Below are 19,221 nucleotides of genomic sequence, written 5' to 3'. Positions count from 1 at the left end.
CTCCGCATATGGCCATGCACCACCCCTCACCCCTGCTCCATGTCTGGCTGCCAGGGGTGCACTTATTAAAAAAGGTTGAAAACACCTGTGGTATACCTCAATTCTAGCAAGGCTTTTGATAGTTTCCCGCAACATTCTCCCAGGCAAGCTAAAGAAGTATGGGCTGGATGAGTGGACTGCGAGGTGGATAGAAAACTGATTAGAGCATCAGGCTCAGAGACTAGTAATTGATGGCTCGATGTCTAGTTGGCAGCTAGTATCAAGTAGAATGCCCCAGGGGTCAGTCCTGGGGCCAGTCTTGTTCAACGTCTTCAGCAGTGACCTGGAAGGTGGCATAGAGGGCACCCTCAGCAGGTTTGCAGATGACACCAAGCTGTGGGGGAGTAGTAGATAGGCTGGAGGGCAGGGCTAGAATTCAGAGTGACCTAGACAAACTGGAGGATTGGGCCAAAAAATCTCGTGTGGTTCAACAAGGACAAGTACAAAGTCCTGCACTTACGATGGAACAGTCCCTTGCACCAGTACCATGGGGGCTGACTGGCTGGGCAGCAGCTCTGGAGAAAAGGACCTGGGTGACACAGTAGACAGTAAGCTGAATATAAGCCAACAGTGTGCCCTTGTTGCCAAGAAGGCTAATGGCATACTGGGCTGCATTGGTAGGAGTGTTGCCAGCAGGTCAAAGGAAGTGATTCTACCCCTCTATTCAACGCTGGTGAGGCCACATCTGGAGTGCTGTATTCAATTTTGGGACCCCCACTACAGAAATAATGTAGAGATATTGGAGAGAGTCCAGTAAAGGGTGACAGAAATGGTGAGGGGACTGTTGGACATGACTTATGAGGGAAGACTGATCGAACTGGGCTTTTTTAGTCTAGAAAAGAGGAGATGGAGAGGAGATTTAATAGCAGCCTTCAACTACCTGAAGGGGGGTTCAAAAGAGGATGGGGCTAGACTGTTCTCAGTGGTGGCAGATGACAGAACAAGAAGCAGTGGCCTCAAGTTGAGCAAGGGAAATTTATGTTAGATAGTAGGAAGACTTTTCTCGCTAGGAGAGTAGTGAAACACTGGAACAGGTTACCCAGAGAAGTGGTGGAAGCTCCATCCTTGGAGGTTTACAAAAGCTGGCTAGACAAAGCTTGCCTGGGATGATCTGGGTGGGGATGGTCCTTCTTTGAGCAGGAGTTTGGACTAGGTGACCTCCTGAGGTCCCTTCTAGCCCTAATTTTCTACGGTTCTATGATTTTTAAAGTAACTCTTCTAATGTTCTGGAGCACAGTAGAACGTTATTTGTGACTGGTGTTCAACAAATTTGGTTATTAAAATGGAAAGAGGGAACAGTGAGGATTTGAGAGGTAGAATGGCTGACAGCAGCTGTTCCATGGCTAGTACTCGGGTCCTTAGAGGCAAGCATGCATTTGCTACACAAGGTTGTGAAGTAACTTGCTTCAACTGTTTGTTTGTGTATCTGCAGCTGGATTTTTTTTTAATGCTTTAATTCAAATATTTATGTAGGAGAAGTGTTTTGGCGAAACTATGAAATGAATTGTTCAGTCCAGGTAATGGTGTCTGTCTTGAGTCATGTCCCCACCTAAGTCCTGTAAAACATGCTTTGTTTTCTATATGATTTTTACAGAGTGTTTTTTTTACTAGTATGGTAGTATGTGATTATGCAACTTCTTAAATTTTGAGTATCCAGATATGAAATTAAGCCAATGGAATGATTACATTTATATCTAAGCTACTCTGTGTGTATCTTATAGGTGTGGTTGGTTGCACCATCTGTTGTTAGGATTGCAAAATACTTCCCATAATAACACCTTTCTTACAGTTGGCAAGAGTGATGCATATCTAAGTTGTACTGTGAGTATATGTATATTACACATAAGTGATCAGCTCTAAATGTTTGTTTTAGGAAAGTATCTTGCATTGATTTATGTTGTCCCATAGCCCTCAGGTCATAATTCCCTTTAGGACTAAAGGAACTTACATACTTGCATCTTTGAGGAATACTTAGTGTTCTGTGAAATTTGTCACTTATTGCATACCTGTAGCATTCTCCCTTTCCTTTTCTGACTTTATTGTACTTATTTTTACATTTAGTAGCACTTCAGGTTAAAGAGTGCTTGCTTTCTTTTTTGATAGCAACTCTACCATGTACCAAATGGACTGTCTACCAGGAATTTCTCCCGTGGCATGGTGTATGGTGTAGTACACAGGACTGACAATAACCATAAGAATGAAATGGTTGTTTATGGTTGGTCAGCAGACCAGTTGAAAGAAGAGATGAATTACATAAAAGATGTGAGTTTTATATATCCTTTTTAATGTAAAGATCTTTTCTTAAATGTCTTTTCCATTTGTTATCAGTGTGAATACATAGGATGGTTGTCCTGTCTGTTGACAGCAGGTATGGAGCTGGGGAAGGGTTCCCCCAATGTTAAAAATTTGGCTCTTTCATTCAAGCAGGAGAGATTCATGTCCTGTTCTGCTATGAGACCCTATAATAAACTTACATTTGCTGGTTGCAAAGGGAAGAAACCTAAGCACATGCTGACTAAAGTGATTTCATTCCCACTTCCATTAGAGAAGTAAACTGCCAAAGAAACCGCATGCCTCCCCTGCAGGCCTTATAATCCCAAATCAAATTTGGAAAACTTGTATAAGCAGCCAGTTAAAAGAATGACTATAATGCCTCTAGGTTTGTGCTGGCTTCTGAACAAGGTGAAATTGTCCCCATAAGTCCTGAATAAATGGACTAACTTGAGAGGATTGCCTAATAAAAATGGGCTTCATACAGATTTCTCTGCAGTTATTTAATGTGATGGTAATAAACTAACCTTTCTATAAACATGTTAATAAATTCAGGTTGCAACAGCTCTCAAAGCACAATGGAATTTAATGAGCAATCCACAGTTACACCTCCTGCCATTCACATGTGCAAGTCAGGAGGTGTGATTGTAGGATTGATCATTAGATCCCTTTGTCCCTTATTGTTGATGTAGGGGGAGCCTGATACTGGGCTTCCCCTGCACCAGCAAGAAGCAAGCTCGGTTTGTAGCCCCTTCAGTTGAGGGGCTTCCAGCCGCGAGTGTGTCCCAGGTACCAGAGGAGCTGGGGGATTGCAGCTGCCATGATCCCCAGAGTTTGGGAGTGTATGAAACTTCCGGGCCTAGTGGATCGTGGCAGCCATGATCCCCCAGGCCTGCGGGTTTCACGTACTTCCGAGCCTTGGGAATTATGGCATCCACAATTCCCCAGACCTAGGGGTTTCCCGCTGGACATGGTGAACCCCTGTGGTGGGAAGCCCTGTCAGTTGATGGGGCTTCCAGCTGCAGGGGAGACCCTGCTACACATACAAACTAAAGCTTGATAGCAACCAGCTATAAAATTAGTACACACTTTTGAGATCTAACTTTATATAGGAGTTTGGAGTTTTATTTATCATGTGATGAGTACTTTGCATGTGTAGCTGATTTTAAGGTAATTGAGCAATTTACTAGTTAATAGTGTGGTACCTGTAAGCGTAGTGGGAGCCTCTGAGTTCTGTGCTTAAAGTCCAACAATTTATTTTGGAGCCAGATGTTTCACTTGTTGCTTTTTGGCTCTCCAGGGTTTGTCAGTAGTCTCCCTAATTAGTACAGAGCAAGTAGTCTGCTTTTTTGATCATTCACCTCTATTGTCTGTGAAGGCTGTTTATGGAAGATGGCCAACAAATAGCATGGTGTAGTAATTCAAGCACAAGAGAATAACATTGATAATAAAATGAAGAGGATCATTGAGAGTTGGGCTAATCTATCTGTACTTTGTTTACGGGTACTTGCAGTCTTTTTTTCATGGTTACAGACTGTTTTACTAATATCAAGATTATTTGATTTCTTCTATCAAGTGGCTTCTTGTAATTGAAGGGACTTAAGGTATGTCTACATGGCACAACACAGTGCTATGAAGAGATACCTAAGCTAGTTCTGAATGGTTGAACTTGGGTATCAGAAGGAAGATAGTCATGTTAGGGGTGCTCTTATCCTGGGTTGATTTAGCCCTTTAGAGAAGCAGGGCATTTTAGTCCAGACAGCACCACACTAGCATGACTTTACTGTTTCTGATACCTGAATAGTGGCAGATATAATCTGCACAACACTGCACAGATCTCCAGATGGACTAGTTTATCCTCTTGAGAGGCAGGGTAAAATAGCTCAGCTTGGTGGTCCATGCTGTTGGAAGTAGATTGCTTCCAGTACCCATGGTATCTCATTTTAGAGCTGTATCTAGTGTCTTTGCGCCAAGCTGCAGCGTCCAGTGCAGGCATACCTTCATTTTCTCTAAATATTCTTGTTCCTGTTCACCATTGGTCTGTTCCTTTTATATAATCATTTACACCAGTGCAAAGAGGGCCAGCCATTATGGGGTGGCCGTGTCCATGTTCAGAGTAGTTAAGGCCATTTTCTAAGAATTTATTCTGTAAAGTCCCCTGAAACATTGTACCTTTATGTGTATGTGTTGTCTTACATGCATATACAAATGAGTCCCTCAGAGTACCAAAGGATTGTCTGCGTGGGAGCCTTCAGGAAAAATAATTCTGGATGAATGTGTCCACATCGAAGCCTGATGTGGCTTGACTGATCCACTCTAAAATTTTAATGAGGCCTTAATTCATTTTCAGAATAAGGCCTCTTTTAATTAGGAATAAGTCTGTCCACATACAGGTGTAATGTAGTTTAAGTAATCCTTCTCAGATTCCTCTATTACCCTCATTTCAGTTAGATTAACTTTCTGATGCCCAATGAATACAAGATCTGAGATTCTCAGATCAGGGAAATATTTGAGGCATTGCAGATATGATTGGGCAAATGTTTGTTTAATAATGGTGATCGCTGTGTGCAGTCCTTGTTTTTTGGGATGCAGTGTTGTTTGGTTTTTAATCTGAAAGATGCTGGTAATAAAGTTTGAATAATAAAGTTTTTAAATTTGCCTGAAAACAGGTGAGAGCAACTTTGGAAAAAGTGAGAGAGCAAATGTATGGGGAGTATGATGAAATGAAACGGAAAATAGAGCAACTTACCAACGAATTGACAGTAAGATCACATTTATTTGTAATTATGGTGCAATGGGGGATCCGCACAAGATTTGCCCAAGAAACTTTATGGACTGCAGGATGTCAGAGGGGGAAAAGTATTTTAACATTTTCAGTTTTACTTTTCATGTCTATACTTCTGAATTTTTTTTCCACTAGCAGGAAGCAGACATTCTTCTTTAGAAACATTAAAACCTCTTGTTTCTGAATGTAATGTATTCCCTGAGATGCTGAGGGATTGTTGCATGATTCTTTTCAGTTTCACTGCCCTCCATCATTGAATAGCAGCAGAGAAACTAGAGTTCGTTTCCCCAAGGGTCCTGGTCCCATGACTGAGCTGGGTTACTCTATAAGCTCTGGGATCTATGTGGTAAAACTGCTCCAGAATTGTCTCTAGTGTCTTACTGGGGAGGCTATCAACAAATTGGGCAGGATGGTAACCCTGCTTGTGTTTTCATGGGAACCTTGATTTTTTGTGGGGGAGAAATGTTTCACTTTTAATGAATCTCTATTTTCTGAAGAATCTGTTTGGTCTAAAAATTCCTGACAAGCTGTAGTAGCATCTCCTAGATTTGCTTCCAAAACTAAATGAATGAAGGAAAAAAAGTCCTTCTTCACCCATTGTTGGACACCTTCCTCATACTTTTGTATGCCTTTAAAATATGTATGTTGGTTCCTTTTTCACTTCCTTTTATTTCCTGTGGAAAAATGTGAACAGAATATAAGTTTAATTTCTTATCTTTGAATGCTTTTTCTACCCTAAATGTTGTCTTAAAGGCTAAACCAGATCCCACTGAAGCCACTGGGAATTTTGCTTTTGATTTCAAAGAGATCAGGATGTGGCATAAGAGGTGTGTCTACATGCAGCACTACATCACTGTAGCAATGGGCTATTGCGCTGTAGCTCATTGCTATGGTGAGATATTGCTGCTGGGCAGGAACCGTGACAGCAATGGTAGTGTGCAGTAGCAGCTAAAAATAACTGTGCTTAAGCAAGTACTAAATGATGGTGCTGTAACAATTGCACAGTCCAGTGCATGTATAGACACGCCCAAGAGGCAAAACAAATTTCAGGGACACACCTAGGCTGAAGGCAATTGTGGTATAAAACATTTTAATCTCTGTGACCAGTGTTAGGGTATTCCACCTGCTGTATGCTAAGCCTTTTTTTTTTTTTTTAAAGTTTAATGGTTACTGATAGATCCAGAAACCATAAATTTTATAGCTATGAGGACAATAATGTCTTTCAGCCCTGTATGAGTCAAATGAACTGTATGCAAGATAACAAAAGTACTATGGGTAAATGGATCAATATACACTCAGTGCCTCCCCAGTATCTCATTCCTCAGATTCCCTGTAGCCAAAGACTGAGCTTTTTTACCTCTAAGCACTCTTCTCTTCCTGTTGGTTGTTGCTTTTGACCTCCCAAGCATAATTTCAGTAATTCACACTCTTACAGTCTTGGTTTACATGTATACACACTCCGCTACTAAGTGCACTAGCTTCTGCTGATCTTCTGACCCAGTTTATGTGTGGCTTGATTAATATATAGTAATTGGTAAAATAGGGGTGGGTAAAATACAGCCCATAGGCTGGATCCAGCCTGCCAGGCACTTTAATCCGGCCTGCAGCACCCCACAACAAATTGTGCCCTGCCCAGCCCTTCCCCCCCGTGAGGTTGGGAGCGAGGCAGCCATGTGTACAACCTCCTCTTCCCCCCTCGCCCCCCAATATAGGTCCTTGCTCCCATCATCTTGGGCAGAAGTGCCCTGCCCAGCCAGCAGCAGCTTCTGGGCGGGGCTTCTGTTGCAGTTGCCCCATGGGAACCTGCTTGGCTTTCTGGAAGTCCAACTTGCTCGGGACAGCATGTAGGGGCCAGGGGTGGGGGGGATTTGGAAGCATAAAGCACAGCACAGACTCTGCGCCCAGGGGAGTGTTGGGAGCATGGAGCTTGGCTGGGCAGGGTGAGGGTGCACATATTCTCCCCCATGGTGTGCAGCTCCTGCTGCCAACAGCAGCAGCAGGCGGGGAGGTCAGGGTGCTTGTGCCTGGTGCAGGCACCCAGTGGGGCATGGCTCTGACCATCACTGCATGCGGCAGGGGAGGGAGGAGTGCAGCCTTCCTGGCGACCTGTATTGCCGGGGCTCCATGCTGTGCGCCTGCAGCTCCATCACTCACAGCAGGGGAAGCCCTGTGCTGGAGCCTGCTGCCTTCCCTGCTGCCTGCAGCACAGGTCCCTGTACTCTGCCAGGATTGGTGGGAGCCTCACCCTCTCCTTCCCTGCGGAGTCGAATGCGGGGCTTTCTTGCTGTGAGTTTGGGAGCTGCAGGTGTGTGGTACTGAGCCCCTGTGATAGAGGCTGCTGGGCAGGCTGCCCCCCTCTCCCCCAGTGCAGTGCTGGCCACTTCTATCACAGGGGCTTTGTACCACATGCCTGCACTTGTGGCAGGGAAGAAGCCCCGTGCTGGACTCTGCGGGGAAGCGGGGGGCTGGGTTCCCTTCATTCCTGGCAGAGTGCGGGGACCTGCACCTCAAGGGGTGAGGAAGGCAGCAGGCTCCAGCACGGGGCTTCCCCCACTTCGAGTGATGGAACTGCAGGCCCGCAGCCTGGAGCCCTGCTGATAGAGGCAGCTGGGTAGGCTGCACTCCACCCCCACACACAGCGATGGCCAGAGCTGTGCCCTAGCAGGCCCCTGCACCAGGCCCAAGTGTCCTGACCTCCCCACCTGCTGCTGTTGCCAGCAGCAGGGGCTGAACACCATGGGGGAGTGTGGGGGGGTCCCTACACCCCTCCCCACCCTCCCTCACACCCCATATTCTGCCCCCACAGCTCCCATTGATATGCACCCCAACATATCCTATACTCTCCTACACAACCACACCCTCTCGCAGTGCTCCCACACCTCCCCCCACGCACAAATATAAAAAAGTGGCACTGTATTTTTTGAGTTATTGTGCAATCCCTTCTATATATAGTACACAATCACAAGTCATGACACATATTTTTTGTCATAAAATTAAAATATGTTATGGTAGGTGTTTGACATCTAGTGTATGATTTGGTTTTTTTCTGGCTCTAAGACTGCAACTTCCCGCTCCCCAAAGGAGTATGGGGGGGGCAGCAAGGACAGTGACTTCTGTTGTCAAAGGTCAGGGGCAGGACTTCTGGTTCTGATGTGGTGACCGGGGGGGCGGAGCAATTGTCAAGGGGCAGTGCTACCTATGTGGCCCCTGAAAACTTGCCAAAACTTGTTAAGTGGCCCTCCACCCAAAATAATTGCTTGCTGCTGTGTTAAAATATATAATCTTCATATCTACTCCTAGATAAATAGCCCATGTGTGTGGTAGGATTAGGCCTCATTAATAAATAGTGCTCCACTACTGTTTGACAGTCTTCATATTAATTTGGATCATCTGTTCTATTTTATTTCTTTTACGCTCATGTGAACTTAATGGCTTGCTTGTTAACCTTCTGTTTTGTAATGTAAAACTTGAAAAGTTTATATACAATAAATCTTTGCGCTGGCTCATCTTTCTGCTTTCAATCAGTTCCTGTTTCTTGTGATCATAAAAGCTTTTGGCTTGCTTCCTTACATGCTTGATCTCATCTCCTCCTGTACAAAGTCCTGCTGTCTGCTCTCTGCACAGGTCTCCCCGGGCTGTTCCATTCTGTTTACTCATCTAGTCCTGACTGCAGCCTTTTGCACCCCACTGCCTGTGCACGAAATGATTTTCTTGGTAAACATGTGTCAAAAATCCTCGCCTTTACAACACCAGTTTCATGGCATGGGAATAACCGTAGACAAAGAATAAACATATGTACTACTAGCTCTTCGTTTTTGTTTCTATACTAGGGTTGTAGGTTTTTTTGGGTCTGGAACTTGATCAGTTTTGTGGTCTGTGTATTTTAACCACTCTAAACATCGTGGAAATTTAGCATCCTATTTAATTGCTATGTATTTTTCATCTTCTGGAATACACTTACATGCACATACAAATCTGGCTTGTCCTGGAAAACCTCGTGGCAGCTCATAGAGATACTTAAAGGGTTTTTTTAGATAAATTGGCTTTTTTTTTTTTTTTTAAAAGGCTTGAAATATATGAAGTAGAACTGCAGTGGAGACGCATTCTGTGGGTAATCTTACTGAATGAAGCTTGCCTCTTTGAACAGGGTCAGTCTGGACAACAGTTAAGTCCCACTGAAGTACACAATGGGTCAGTTCCCTCTATACCAGATTAAATTTCATTCACTGAGTTTAACTAAAAAAATATTTCCTTGCATCAACCACAAAAGGTAGAGCCGAAGTTCCCTTTTCACTTTAATGTGTAAGTTGCTGTAGTTTAATGAGAAAATACAAGCATCTTCTCTGAGAACATTAATGCAGGGAAGGCTTCCATTTAAAAATGCTGAAAGATTTTAACTTTTTATTTCCAGTGATTTTAATCCTTCCCCCGTGATGCAGTTTGACTTGTATGGTTTTTAAGAGGGTAGCAGCTGTCTTGCTTCCAAAAGACATGGCAAATTTAATTTTTCTTTTTTCTTGCACTCTCCAGGTTACAAGTGTTCAACAGGAATCCTTAGAGAGCCACATGCGAGTGCAGGCTGCAGCCTTGGATAGCTTCAGTGAAATGAACAGCAGCTTGACATCTGCATCAATCGAGCTGCAGGTACGCTGTTAATAGCTCTGTTGCAGTATATAGCCTGATCTGTTGGGCTCCTTCTAGTGTCCATTGTTTTAAAAGTATCCACATACAGATTTTAATCTATTCCAGTAAATCTCACTGTTGGTGTTTAAGATGGTTGTACTGTGAATTTAGGAAAACGCTTAAGTTTTGTTGGTTTAATATAAATTTAATAAGATAATATGCAGCAAACCACTGTTCAACTTTGTTGTTACTTAGCTAAAGTTCCTGGCCTTTTGCATTATGGAAAGCCCCAGGTGCTATTTTTGCAAAATAACAGCCCATCCCTTGTTCTTATTCTTCTATTTTATTTACCCTTGGATAGAAATTTTGGTTACATTTCTCGCAAGTGTTAAAAAAGCTGTATTTACCCCAAAATAAGACAACCTTGAATTTAAGATGCCCTCCCAATAATTAAATCTTACACATGGAAAATTTATAAATTTATTATAAATATCCATGTGTGGAATCCAATTATTGGAGGATCATCTTAAATTCACCCTCCCCCCCCAATAACTGCAGGCAGTGGAGGGAGAGAAGTGACAGTGGGGACGCTAATGGGGCAGATGGGGGGGGACACAATGGGGGAGACAGTAGAGGAGCTAGGGCAGGTAGTAGCAGACAGGCAGAGTGAGAGGCAGGCAGTTTGCCCTGTTGCCTGTTTCTTTTTTTTCCCCCTCCCTCCCCTGCCTCCCCCCTTCCCCTTGTGCCTGCCCTCCCTACAGCCTCAGGCTGCCCTGATCCCCTTTCCCCTTGCAGGTTTGGGTCCCTACCCTACAAAGTCTCTGCCTCCCATCTGTCCCTCCTTTCTTCCCCCCATCCCCACTTTGCTCTACAGTAGGCTCTGTCTCTGCTGCAGCTTAGGTCACAGAGCATAGCTTCAGCCTCGCTCCATAGCAGTGTCATGGAGCTGGCACTGCTGTTACAGGGCTGGGCTGGCACATGTGAAAGGTGAGGAGGAGGGGGAACTAGGAGTAGTGTCATGGGGGGGCTGGAAACTAGGGGCTGTGGGGGAGGAGTGGCTGGGCAGGCAGAGGTAATGGGGGCAGGTGGCAGCTAGATCTCCTAACCCCTGCCACCCACTACCTCATGCTTGATTGTAAGGTGAGGGTCTCTTTTGCCCTGTGTTAAATTGAGGGGGGCACCTCATCTTTTAATCAAGTAAATACAGTATTTGGCAGCCAGACTTGTAAACCAGGGATATTTTTTCCAGTTCAAATAAAACAAAAAACATTTGATAGCCATCCTACCAAGGTAGCTTGACTCTTCTGTCCTCCCATTCATCCCCTTTTTCTGTTTCTAACTTCAGTTTGCTCAAATTTTATTAATTTATGATTTGATAGCTGGAGATGAAAGGGGAGAATTCAGCATTTCACATCATTTTACCTTGCAGTGTAAAATGAAAACAAATTTGCTTTGTAGTGGATGTGAAACTTTCTCTTGGTTATGGCACCCTAGGGCTGGATTTTAATGAGCATGTTCATGTGGGGCAGTCTCTTAATAAATTACATAATTGGAAACCAAACTTTAAAGGGTTAATACTATTAATTAATATTGTATATATATCAAAAGATTAGTCAACTGTTGTAAAGAGGCTCAGTGCTAGATAGTTTGGATGAATTCTACTTTATCATGCATTTCAATGTGTGTTTTGGTTTTTCTTTTTCTTTTTTGTTTGTTTTAAAGAAAACTTTAGTGGATGTTACTTTGGAGAACACAGACATAAAGGATCAAATAAGGAATTTAAAACACACACATGAGAAATCTATGGAAAAACTGAAAGAAAAGCAAAAACAGCTGGAAACTGCTCAGATGGAAAATCAACTATTGAAATTGCAGGTATGGTATGCAAATTTCCCTTTCTGAGGTTGTACCATAAGGATATTGCTGAGGCAATAAGATTTGTTTGGAAAAGAGATCTAGCCATATCTGCATAGAATTCTTCACTGATCAGTGCATGGTCCTTTCACCCTTGTTCAAAGACCTTAGATCCACGGTGAAGAATTAGCATTGCTGAAAGCAAATAAACAAATAGGGAACCACCTTAGCAAACTTGGGTCTTGAAATGTTGCCTGCCCTACATAAGGCTGTTGTTGGCAAGTGAAAGTCGACCTATTAAAATGGTGATGCCCGTGGTGCGCACTTCTGTGAGAATCTTCTCATTCGAGGCCAGGGCTGGTGAGGGATTGGGGGTTGCATGCTACGTAGGCTACCACCCATTCATATTCTCTCTGCCTCTCCTGGACCATGCACTTGGAATTTCCCCCTCCAACTCTCCCCTGCCGCACTGCATGCACAAGCAGCTGTTGCATTGTGTGGGTGGTGCCTCCCCATATTCGGCACACTTGATTGCCTCCCACCCTGGCCACTGCAGCACCCTTACTGTGTTGTGCTGTGAGCTTCTCCAGTGTTGCAGTCTCTTCCAGTCTGCCCCCTGGCTTGGGAGCAGCAAGTGAAAGCTCAGGGAGGAGAGGGAGTCTGAAGCCCCCGGTTGCAGAAGGAGCTGGAGCAGTAAGAGTATCCCAGGGGCTATGCATTAATCCCTCATGGGCTGCTAAGCAATGCTATATGTCCCTCCTAAAGCTGATACCATATTTCAGGCCATACTATACACTGGGTAGTTTTTCATCAATAATCTGCTATATTTCATTCATATGTGCTATATTTATTGGTCAGTGGAGATCTGCCCTCACAACATATTACCTTGAAAAGAGAAATTAGTTGTAGGACTGGTTTTCAAATGAACACAAAGGAATAAAATACAAACATGTTATTATGGGTCTTTTGTGAGACCGCTGGTCTTACACTTGTTAGTTTCCATAAAGTATGAAAAGAACCATTTAAAGGTGCCTGAAATTAACTAGAACAATATGAAAAGCACGTTCTTTCCCTTCTTTGAAATTAGGTGACTGCCACGTTACAGGCATTTGCCCAACAGATAAGCCAGAAGTAGACTGTTTTAGTGGATTTCTTTTTAACTTGCATTAATGCTTAATGATAGATGGTCCGTACCCCCTGCGCTAGAGCGAGTATGTCCACTTAATAATGTCTTATATATTCGAATTCCCCTTCTTTAGTAGGATTTTTTTGGGGCTGTGAAAAGTAACTCTGAACCTGTTGTAATCTAGAGAGAACAAAAAGGAGAAAAGTGTTATTAAGAAGGGAAGTAGAGGAAAAGCAGAGATTTATTGCTCATGGTGCCTGAAGTAGACGAACTCAAAGGGTCTCAATTCAGCTAAGCACTTCAAGCACATTGAAATCAATGAAATGTGGAGTGTATGCTTTTCTTTAAGGAGGGAGTCATGCCAATTTAAATAGGTTAATAAAAGTATAACTTTGCCAAGACAGAGTGCCAAAGTTATATACTAAAAGAAATCATTGCTCTTTTTCTTCAGTTTGTTTTAAATTGGAGTGATGGTTATTTGTTAAATTGCATGCCCATGCTACCAGAGGGATCTGACTTTTTTAATTTTAGAAGTGAAGGAACAGGAAGAAATGTTGTCCACCAGGTCGGCTGTGAAAAAGCAATTACCTTAGTTTCAATTGGATCTAGTCTACCCTGCTCACTAGAATTCATTTCCCCTCCCCCCACACTTTCACTTGGATATTACAACAGTTGCCTCCTCTTACCTCTTTTTCTTGTACCATTGGTGCTCAAATTGTAAGTGAAAGAATGTGGAGGAGTCAGCATAAGAAATTTATACTCCACTCTGACACTTTTAAAGAGGTTAGAATCAAACTTTTTTATTCAAGCTTCCTGGAGTTCTGAAGGCATAATATATGCTGGATTGAGACTTAATTTCGTTCCAGTTTCTTGTGACTGCATAGGTAATAACTTTCTCTGTGTTGAGAGCTGGGTCAGAGGCCACAGAGGGCAGCTACAGTGCAACTGGCATCCTCCTTTTTAAGAGACAAAATATGTTTATGGTTTACTGCTCTGCATGAAAACAGTTTGTTCCCACTGAACAAGATAAAAACAGGGGTTTGATAATTCTTGCAGTCCTTGAAACAAAGTAATTCAGTTGCCCAAAATACCTTTTATGCTAAAAATTCTAAAATTAAATGCTGAGGCCTAATTCTTTTTCCATTTACACTGGTGTAAGTGAAGCAACTCTAATGAAGCAAAGAGACTTTATTCTCGCCTTGTTTTCTGACGGAGTTACTCCTGACTTGAAACATTGCAATTAAGAATGACATTATAGAAAATCATTATTTTGTTTTGGCTTAATTTTTGCTTTTATATTTGGGCTGCAGCATAGATGGTTTGAAACCTGTTAGATTTTGATCCTAGCAGAGCTTGTGAGCATTTGGATACAGTCAGGCCAATTTCTAATCTACACTTTATAAAATTAAAGGTAGAATGTAAATTACTTTTAATGGTGGGGGAAGTGGGGTCAGTCATCAAAAGAATGAGAGGAGGTTATGACAGAATTGAGTCAGGCCAGATACTTTGTTACCCTAAAGCCACTTACGTGCAGGCAGAGGAAAAGGGACCTGATCATGTTGTGCAAATGAAGCTTGCAAGTATGTTAATTATTCCTTTTCATTGCCATACTGCTGAAAAGTGCTCTTGGTGTGGATGAGAATTTGGCCTAATGGTGCCAAATTGTATGGCAAACCTAGGCCAAGGCTAAAATCATCACCCTCATTTTAATTTCTCCCTTTTTTATTTGTTCTGGTTTTATTTGTCTTACCTCCAGGAACACTGGACCTAGTAATAGATCAGTTGTGGAATTTCAGTGTTCTCATTTTCTCTTATAGGTGGAATCCTCCCAAGAAGCCAATGCAGATGTAATGAGAGAAATGACCAGAAAGCTATACAGTCAGTATGAACAAAAGCTAAAACAAGAAGAACAGAAACACAAAGCTGAGAGAGAAATTCTAATAGTATGTATAACCGGTCCTTAACAGTGCTCTTTGGTTATTGCTTAGAATCTAATCCCTAAATTAATTTAAGAAACAAGTGCTAGAACTGATGGCTTACATTATCACACCAGTTTCATTTCCTTTCATGCCTTGTCACAGCCAGATTTTTTTTAACATTACCGTGGCTAATAAAGTTTTAGAGCTGAAGAAAAGTCTAAATGTGGTGGATATTAAAAATAATGTAAACTTCAAAATTAAAGTGAAAAACAAAACAGGTGTGTTTCTAGTTTTGGTCCAAGAAAATGCGAAGCCCAATCTGATTTGTGAGGGAAACCTAGAAAGGAAAAAATGAACAATTTTAGTAGATACATGCTTAAATAACTTGAGCAAATAAATGCTCCTTTTCTTCAGCAGAACTTGTTATGGTCATGCTGTTTTGGATATTTCTAGATCAGGAACAACAAAGTTTAGAATGTAAAAACTGGCTACTAGCATAGACCAGTGGTCCATCTGACCCAGTATCCTGTGTCTGATAGGGGCAGGGGCGGATTCTGTGGAGAGCTTTGAAGCAGATGCATCTGGAGTGATCTATCCCTTATTCATTATCCTCCCTAGCATCTACCATTGTTGGTTTAGAGAAGGCAGAGAAAATGTCTCCAATTATTCTGTTCAACAACTCTTAACAAATTTCTTGCCCTTAATTTGTCTAGCTATTAATAAATCTATCATTCATGAATGCGTCTAGAACAAGGATGGGCAAAATGAGGCCCACAGACCAAATGTGGCCGCCAACTGATTGGATCCAGCCTGTGGTGCGTTGCATGGGGCTGAGTCCTCCCCATGCCTGTGCCCCCCGACGGCCGTGGGTGCAGGGCAGGGAAGCTCACCCACCCCCGCTGCTGCTGCCACACCAGCCCAGTGAGCTTCCCCACCCCGGCCTGGCCCAGCTCCTGGGAGGTGGTGGCGCTCCAGCCCTGCCTGCCCTCATGCCGTCACCGCTCCCCCGCTTGATGTCTGGCCACCGGGGGTACTTAGACTAAAAAAGGTTGAAAACCCCTGAGCTATATTATTGTTTGTGGATATGAATGTCAGTCTTTATTTGAAGGCAGAAACAAATCGGCTTCTGAAGGCTATTGAAGAGGCAAATAAGAAGATGCAGATTACGGAGATAAGCATACAAGAAAAAGACCAGAGGATTGGAGAGCTGGATAGGTTCATCCAGCGCATGGAAGAGGTAACTCTCCCCTTGCTAACTGTTAAAGTGATGGTCAGTTTTTATGCTCTTCATAGAAGAAATACAGGAGTTGCATGGGAGTGTTCCTATTTGGTCCCTTGCTGCTTAACAGCCCTGCCTACCCAGGGCCTCTATTCCTCCTGCCACTTTTGTCATGGTCATCTTTGTAAAAATAAAAAAGCTTTATTGTATGTAATGTGTAGACTGCTATGGGGACATCATGCAAAGGTGACACCGTTTGCCACCAGTGCTGTTTGTAGTGGCTGGTACTTTGAGGACTTCTTTGGAACAGAGAGTAAATGAGTCAGGGTTTTGGTTTTTTTTTCTTTAAACTGTCTCTTCAAAATAAAAAAGTACAGTTTATCCCCTAAGAGCTGGTACAAATTACTTGGAGTTTCTGGTTGTCATGTTCATAAATTCACTTAAATATGTAGTTTATGTGGTTGGCAGGTATATGCTTATTAGAAATAAGCTTTTTTTAGATACACTGGGAATAAAGCCTATAACAACTGACATTGGTTTTATTTGGTGTTGCATCTCCAACTTCCTAAACATCAGGATGAAATGCTTATTTCAGTACTTCAGGTTACAAGTTCTTTTGAAATGTTGTTTTCAGGCTTTGTGAGCATGTAACAGTCATCGCTACATGTCTATGCATATAACTTGTTTATGTATCATTCCTCAAACTATCCTGATAGTAACATACATTTTCAGCTTTTACTGCCCTCTTAATTTAAAATATGGTTCTTCTTCTCCTACTTGCACACTCATGCTTTTAAAAGTTTTTCTCCTTAGTTCAAATGTTCTCTACCAAGTTGTAGTAGAGAGCAGATTTTTTTACGTATGACCAATAACCCTTGGGACGTAGAAATGCACTGGGATGTTTATTTTTCATGACATCAGTAGTGCTGTGTTAAAGCTAGTTGTAGCATTTTATGTCCTAACTTCCCTTTTTTTGATGGGCTTTGCTCCAGGACAGAACTTGTACTGTTTTTCAGATGATAAATGTCCTGAAGTCAGTACTGCAGTCACTTTTCTCACATAGCTTAATTATTACCTAAACCTTCTGTCTTTCAAGATCCCTGGTCTCTGAAACAATCTGGATCCCCTAGTGTTTGTTAATTGTGTTGAAATTTCTTAGTTATACAAAATTATCAATAACGTGATCACGTTCAGGTAGTTAAAGCTGCATTGTTTTTTGTTTAATGTCTTTAGTGTGTTTGGCATTGCTTAGCGTATGCAAACGAAGGTAATCCCTCCCAGAGAATTTAGACCTGGCTCCTCAAAAGTATCTGGCATTGATTTACATAGGAGTTAAGAACCTGCATACCTTCTGAGGGATTTTGACTCTGTTATCTAAAACAGAGTTACCAACCTTTTACCAATGGCAGGCTTCCACTTGTGAATGGGTCACTACTGAGGATGGTGATTTCAGCCTTCTTTCTCCCCAGCACTTGCATCCCAGCACAGCACCAGCAGGGGTGTAACTGATAAGAGGGTTGCATCCCAGAAGTTCTGGTCCCCTAATCAGCCTCACACCACTACTTTTTCTCTTCTCACTCAGCATCTCCCATAGGATTAAGGTGTGTGTAGCTGATGGGAACCAGGAGTACTAGGACGTGATCCCATTCCGATGAGTCGCCAGCTGCCCCAGAGGCTATGGGAAATTGCTGCCCTTGCTCCCCATGGCCTTGAACTCTGCTGCCCTTGCCCTTTCTCCAAGAGTTGCAGGCTGGATTGATCTCCTTGTGTCAGATCCAGTCTGCAGGCCATAGGTTCTGCAGACAAAACTGCAGAAGTCGGGATAATTTGGGGTTTCAGTACTTCAATTCATAAGTAACTGTCTGTTTTTACGAATTACACACTTGTGCTTTATCTTTGATTTAAATGCGTGATCAATTTTTAATGGGCAGAACTAGCGAAACCAGGCAAATTTGCAAACTAGGCTTTTATTCCAAACCTTGGTTTAAATTGTGTGTGGTATGTTAATGCTTCCGTGGATTATGGAATGAAAGCATATTAATGAATTGTAATAATATATTATGTCTTTTTAAGGCTCTAAGATCTCTTAGTGCCATAGCTTTATTTTTATTTCTCATCATTTGGCAGTAATACAGGGTCTTCATAAAGTCCTTGTGCACAACTTAAGTTGTTAAAGTTTAAAAGTGCACAAGGACTTTATGAAGACCCTGTATTTGATTTGGTCCAGATTTGAAATATCTTTACTTCAGGTACTTTCACTCAGTGGACTTACTCTTGGTTATAGGGTATTATTCAGTGAATTAAAATGTCTCAACATAGTTTGTAACATTAGGAAGTATGTATTCTGGTTGTTTAGGTTGTGAAGCCAGAACTACATTTCTGCTGTAATCTGTGATAAGACATTTGGTTGATATTTACAGAGCCCAGTAGATGGCCCCTTTTCTTTTCCCCATGAAACCATGGATCCCTGCCAGCATAATGGCTAATATTTGAAAAGCATGTGTAAGACTTGGAGAAAAACAGGAAGATGTTTTACCTTTGCTGAAAAACTGTGCGCTAAGGCTGCCATTTTAGAGAATATGAATATTCATATTAACAGTAAAAATGATATGGCTCATTTAATCTCTGCAGTCACAAGCTTAAATCAAATAATCTCTGAATTTTTGATGATTTTTAATATGTAATAATATCCCTTTATAATCTGCTGAAAATCCCATTTTTATTTTAGTGTCTGTTTGGGAATTCAGAGTTTTCTTTGTCCAAACTTTATTATTTACATCCTGTGCCTGGACACAGGAAATACCTGTCACTTATGCTAAATAAGTAACATGTTGCAGAATCCTTTTCTGTTTATTTTAGTGTATTGTGAACCTTTTAATGATATTTTACGGTTACTAAAGTTTAAATTAAGCAAATGAAGAATAACTTTTTTTTTTTTTTTTGCTTAGGAACGCCACCAGCTACAAAAACAACTGGAAGAACAAGAAATACAGATAGCTGGAGCAAAATCTGAAACTTGTTCTGGTAGAGAGAGGTGAGATCCAACTATTTACCAATCTTTCTAGTGTTAAGAAGTTTTTTTCAAACTTGAATCTGGGTTTTGTACTAACACCATAGAAGACCTTTACGATACATTTATCTTATTTGTGAAGAATAACTGGAAAAAGTTCACTTTTTTTAAAAGAAAAAAGAATTCATTTTTCTGAGAATTCAATTACAGAGATGAATAATTCTAGAAAGAATTCTATGTTACTACAGAATACCAGTCTTTTAAATCAATATACCATATTTACTCAAATCCAAGATGAATTTTGTTTTCTCCCCCCAATTCAACGGGGAGGGTGGGAGTAGGAGGGCTTGACTTGGATTTGAGTACAGGGCAGAG

The 19,221-nt window shown here is 42.0% G+C and overlaps 1 protein-coding gene across 1 annotated transcript in view; it reads left to right on the top strand.

Moving 5' to 3' along the window:
* The window catches only part of LOC109308760 (myocardial zonula adherens protein-like), an 81,637-nt gene that overhangs the window by 16,718 nt on the left and 45,698 nt on the right, over positions 1-19,221 (top strand). Inside the window, exons 3-9 of the mRNA XM_019533164.1 lie at positions 2,143-2,301; positions 4,980-5,072; positions 9,626-9,739; positions 11,441-11,593; positions 14,516-14,641; positions 15,726-15,854; positions 18,785-18,870. Coding sequence (XP_019388709.1) covers positions 2,143-2,301; positions 4,980-5,072; positions 9,626-9,739; positions 11,441-11,593; positions 14,516-14,641; positions 15,726-15,854; positions 18,785-18,870 — 860 coding nt within the window. The remainder of the gene's footprint in view (positions 1-2,142; positions 2,302-4,979; positions 5,073-9,625; positions 9,740-11,440; positions 11,594-14,515; positions 14,642-15,725; positions 15,855-18,784; positions 18,871-19,221) is intronic.

Source organism: Crocodylus porosus, unplaced genomic scaffold, assembly GCF_001723895.1.
Source record: "Crocodylus porosus isolate Cpor-Errol unplaced genomic scaffold, CroPor_comp1, whole genome shotgun sequence".
In the NCBI taxonomy this organism is placed as follows: Eukaryota; Metazoa; Chordata; order Crocodylia; family Crocodylidae; genus Crocodylus; species Crocodylus porosus.
This window is presented reverse-complemented; position numbering and strand designations above follow the sequence as displayed.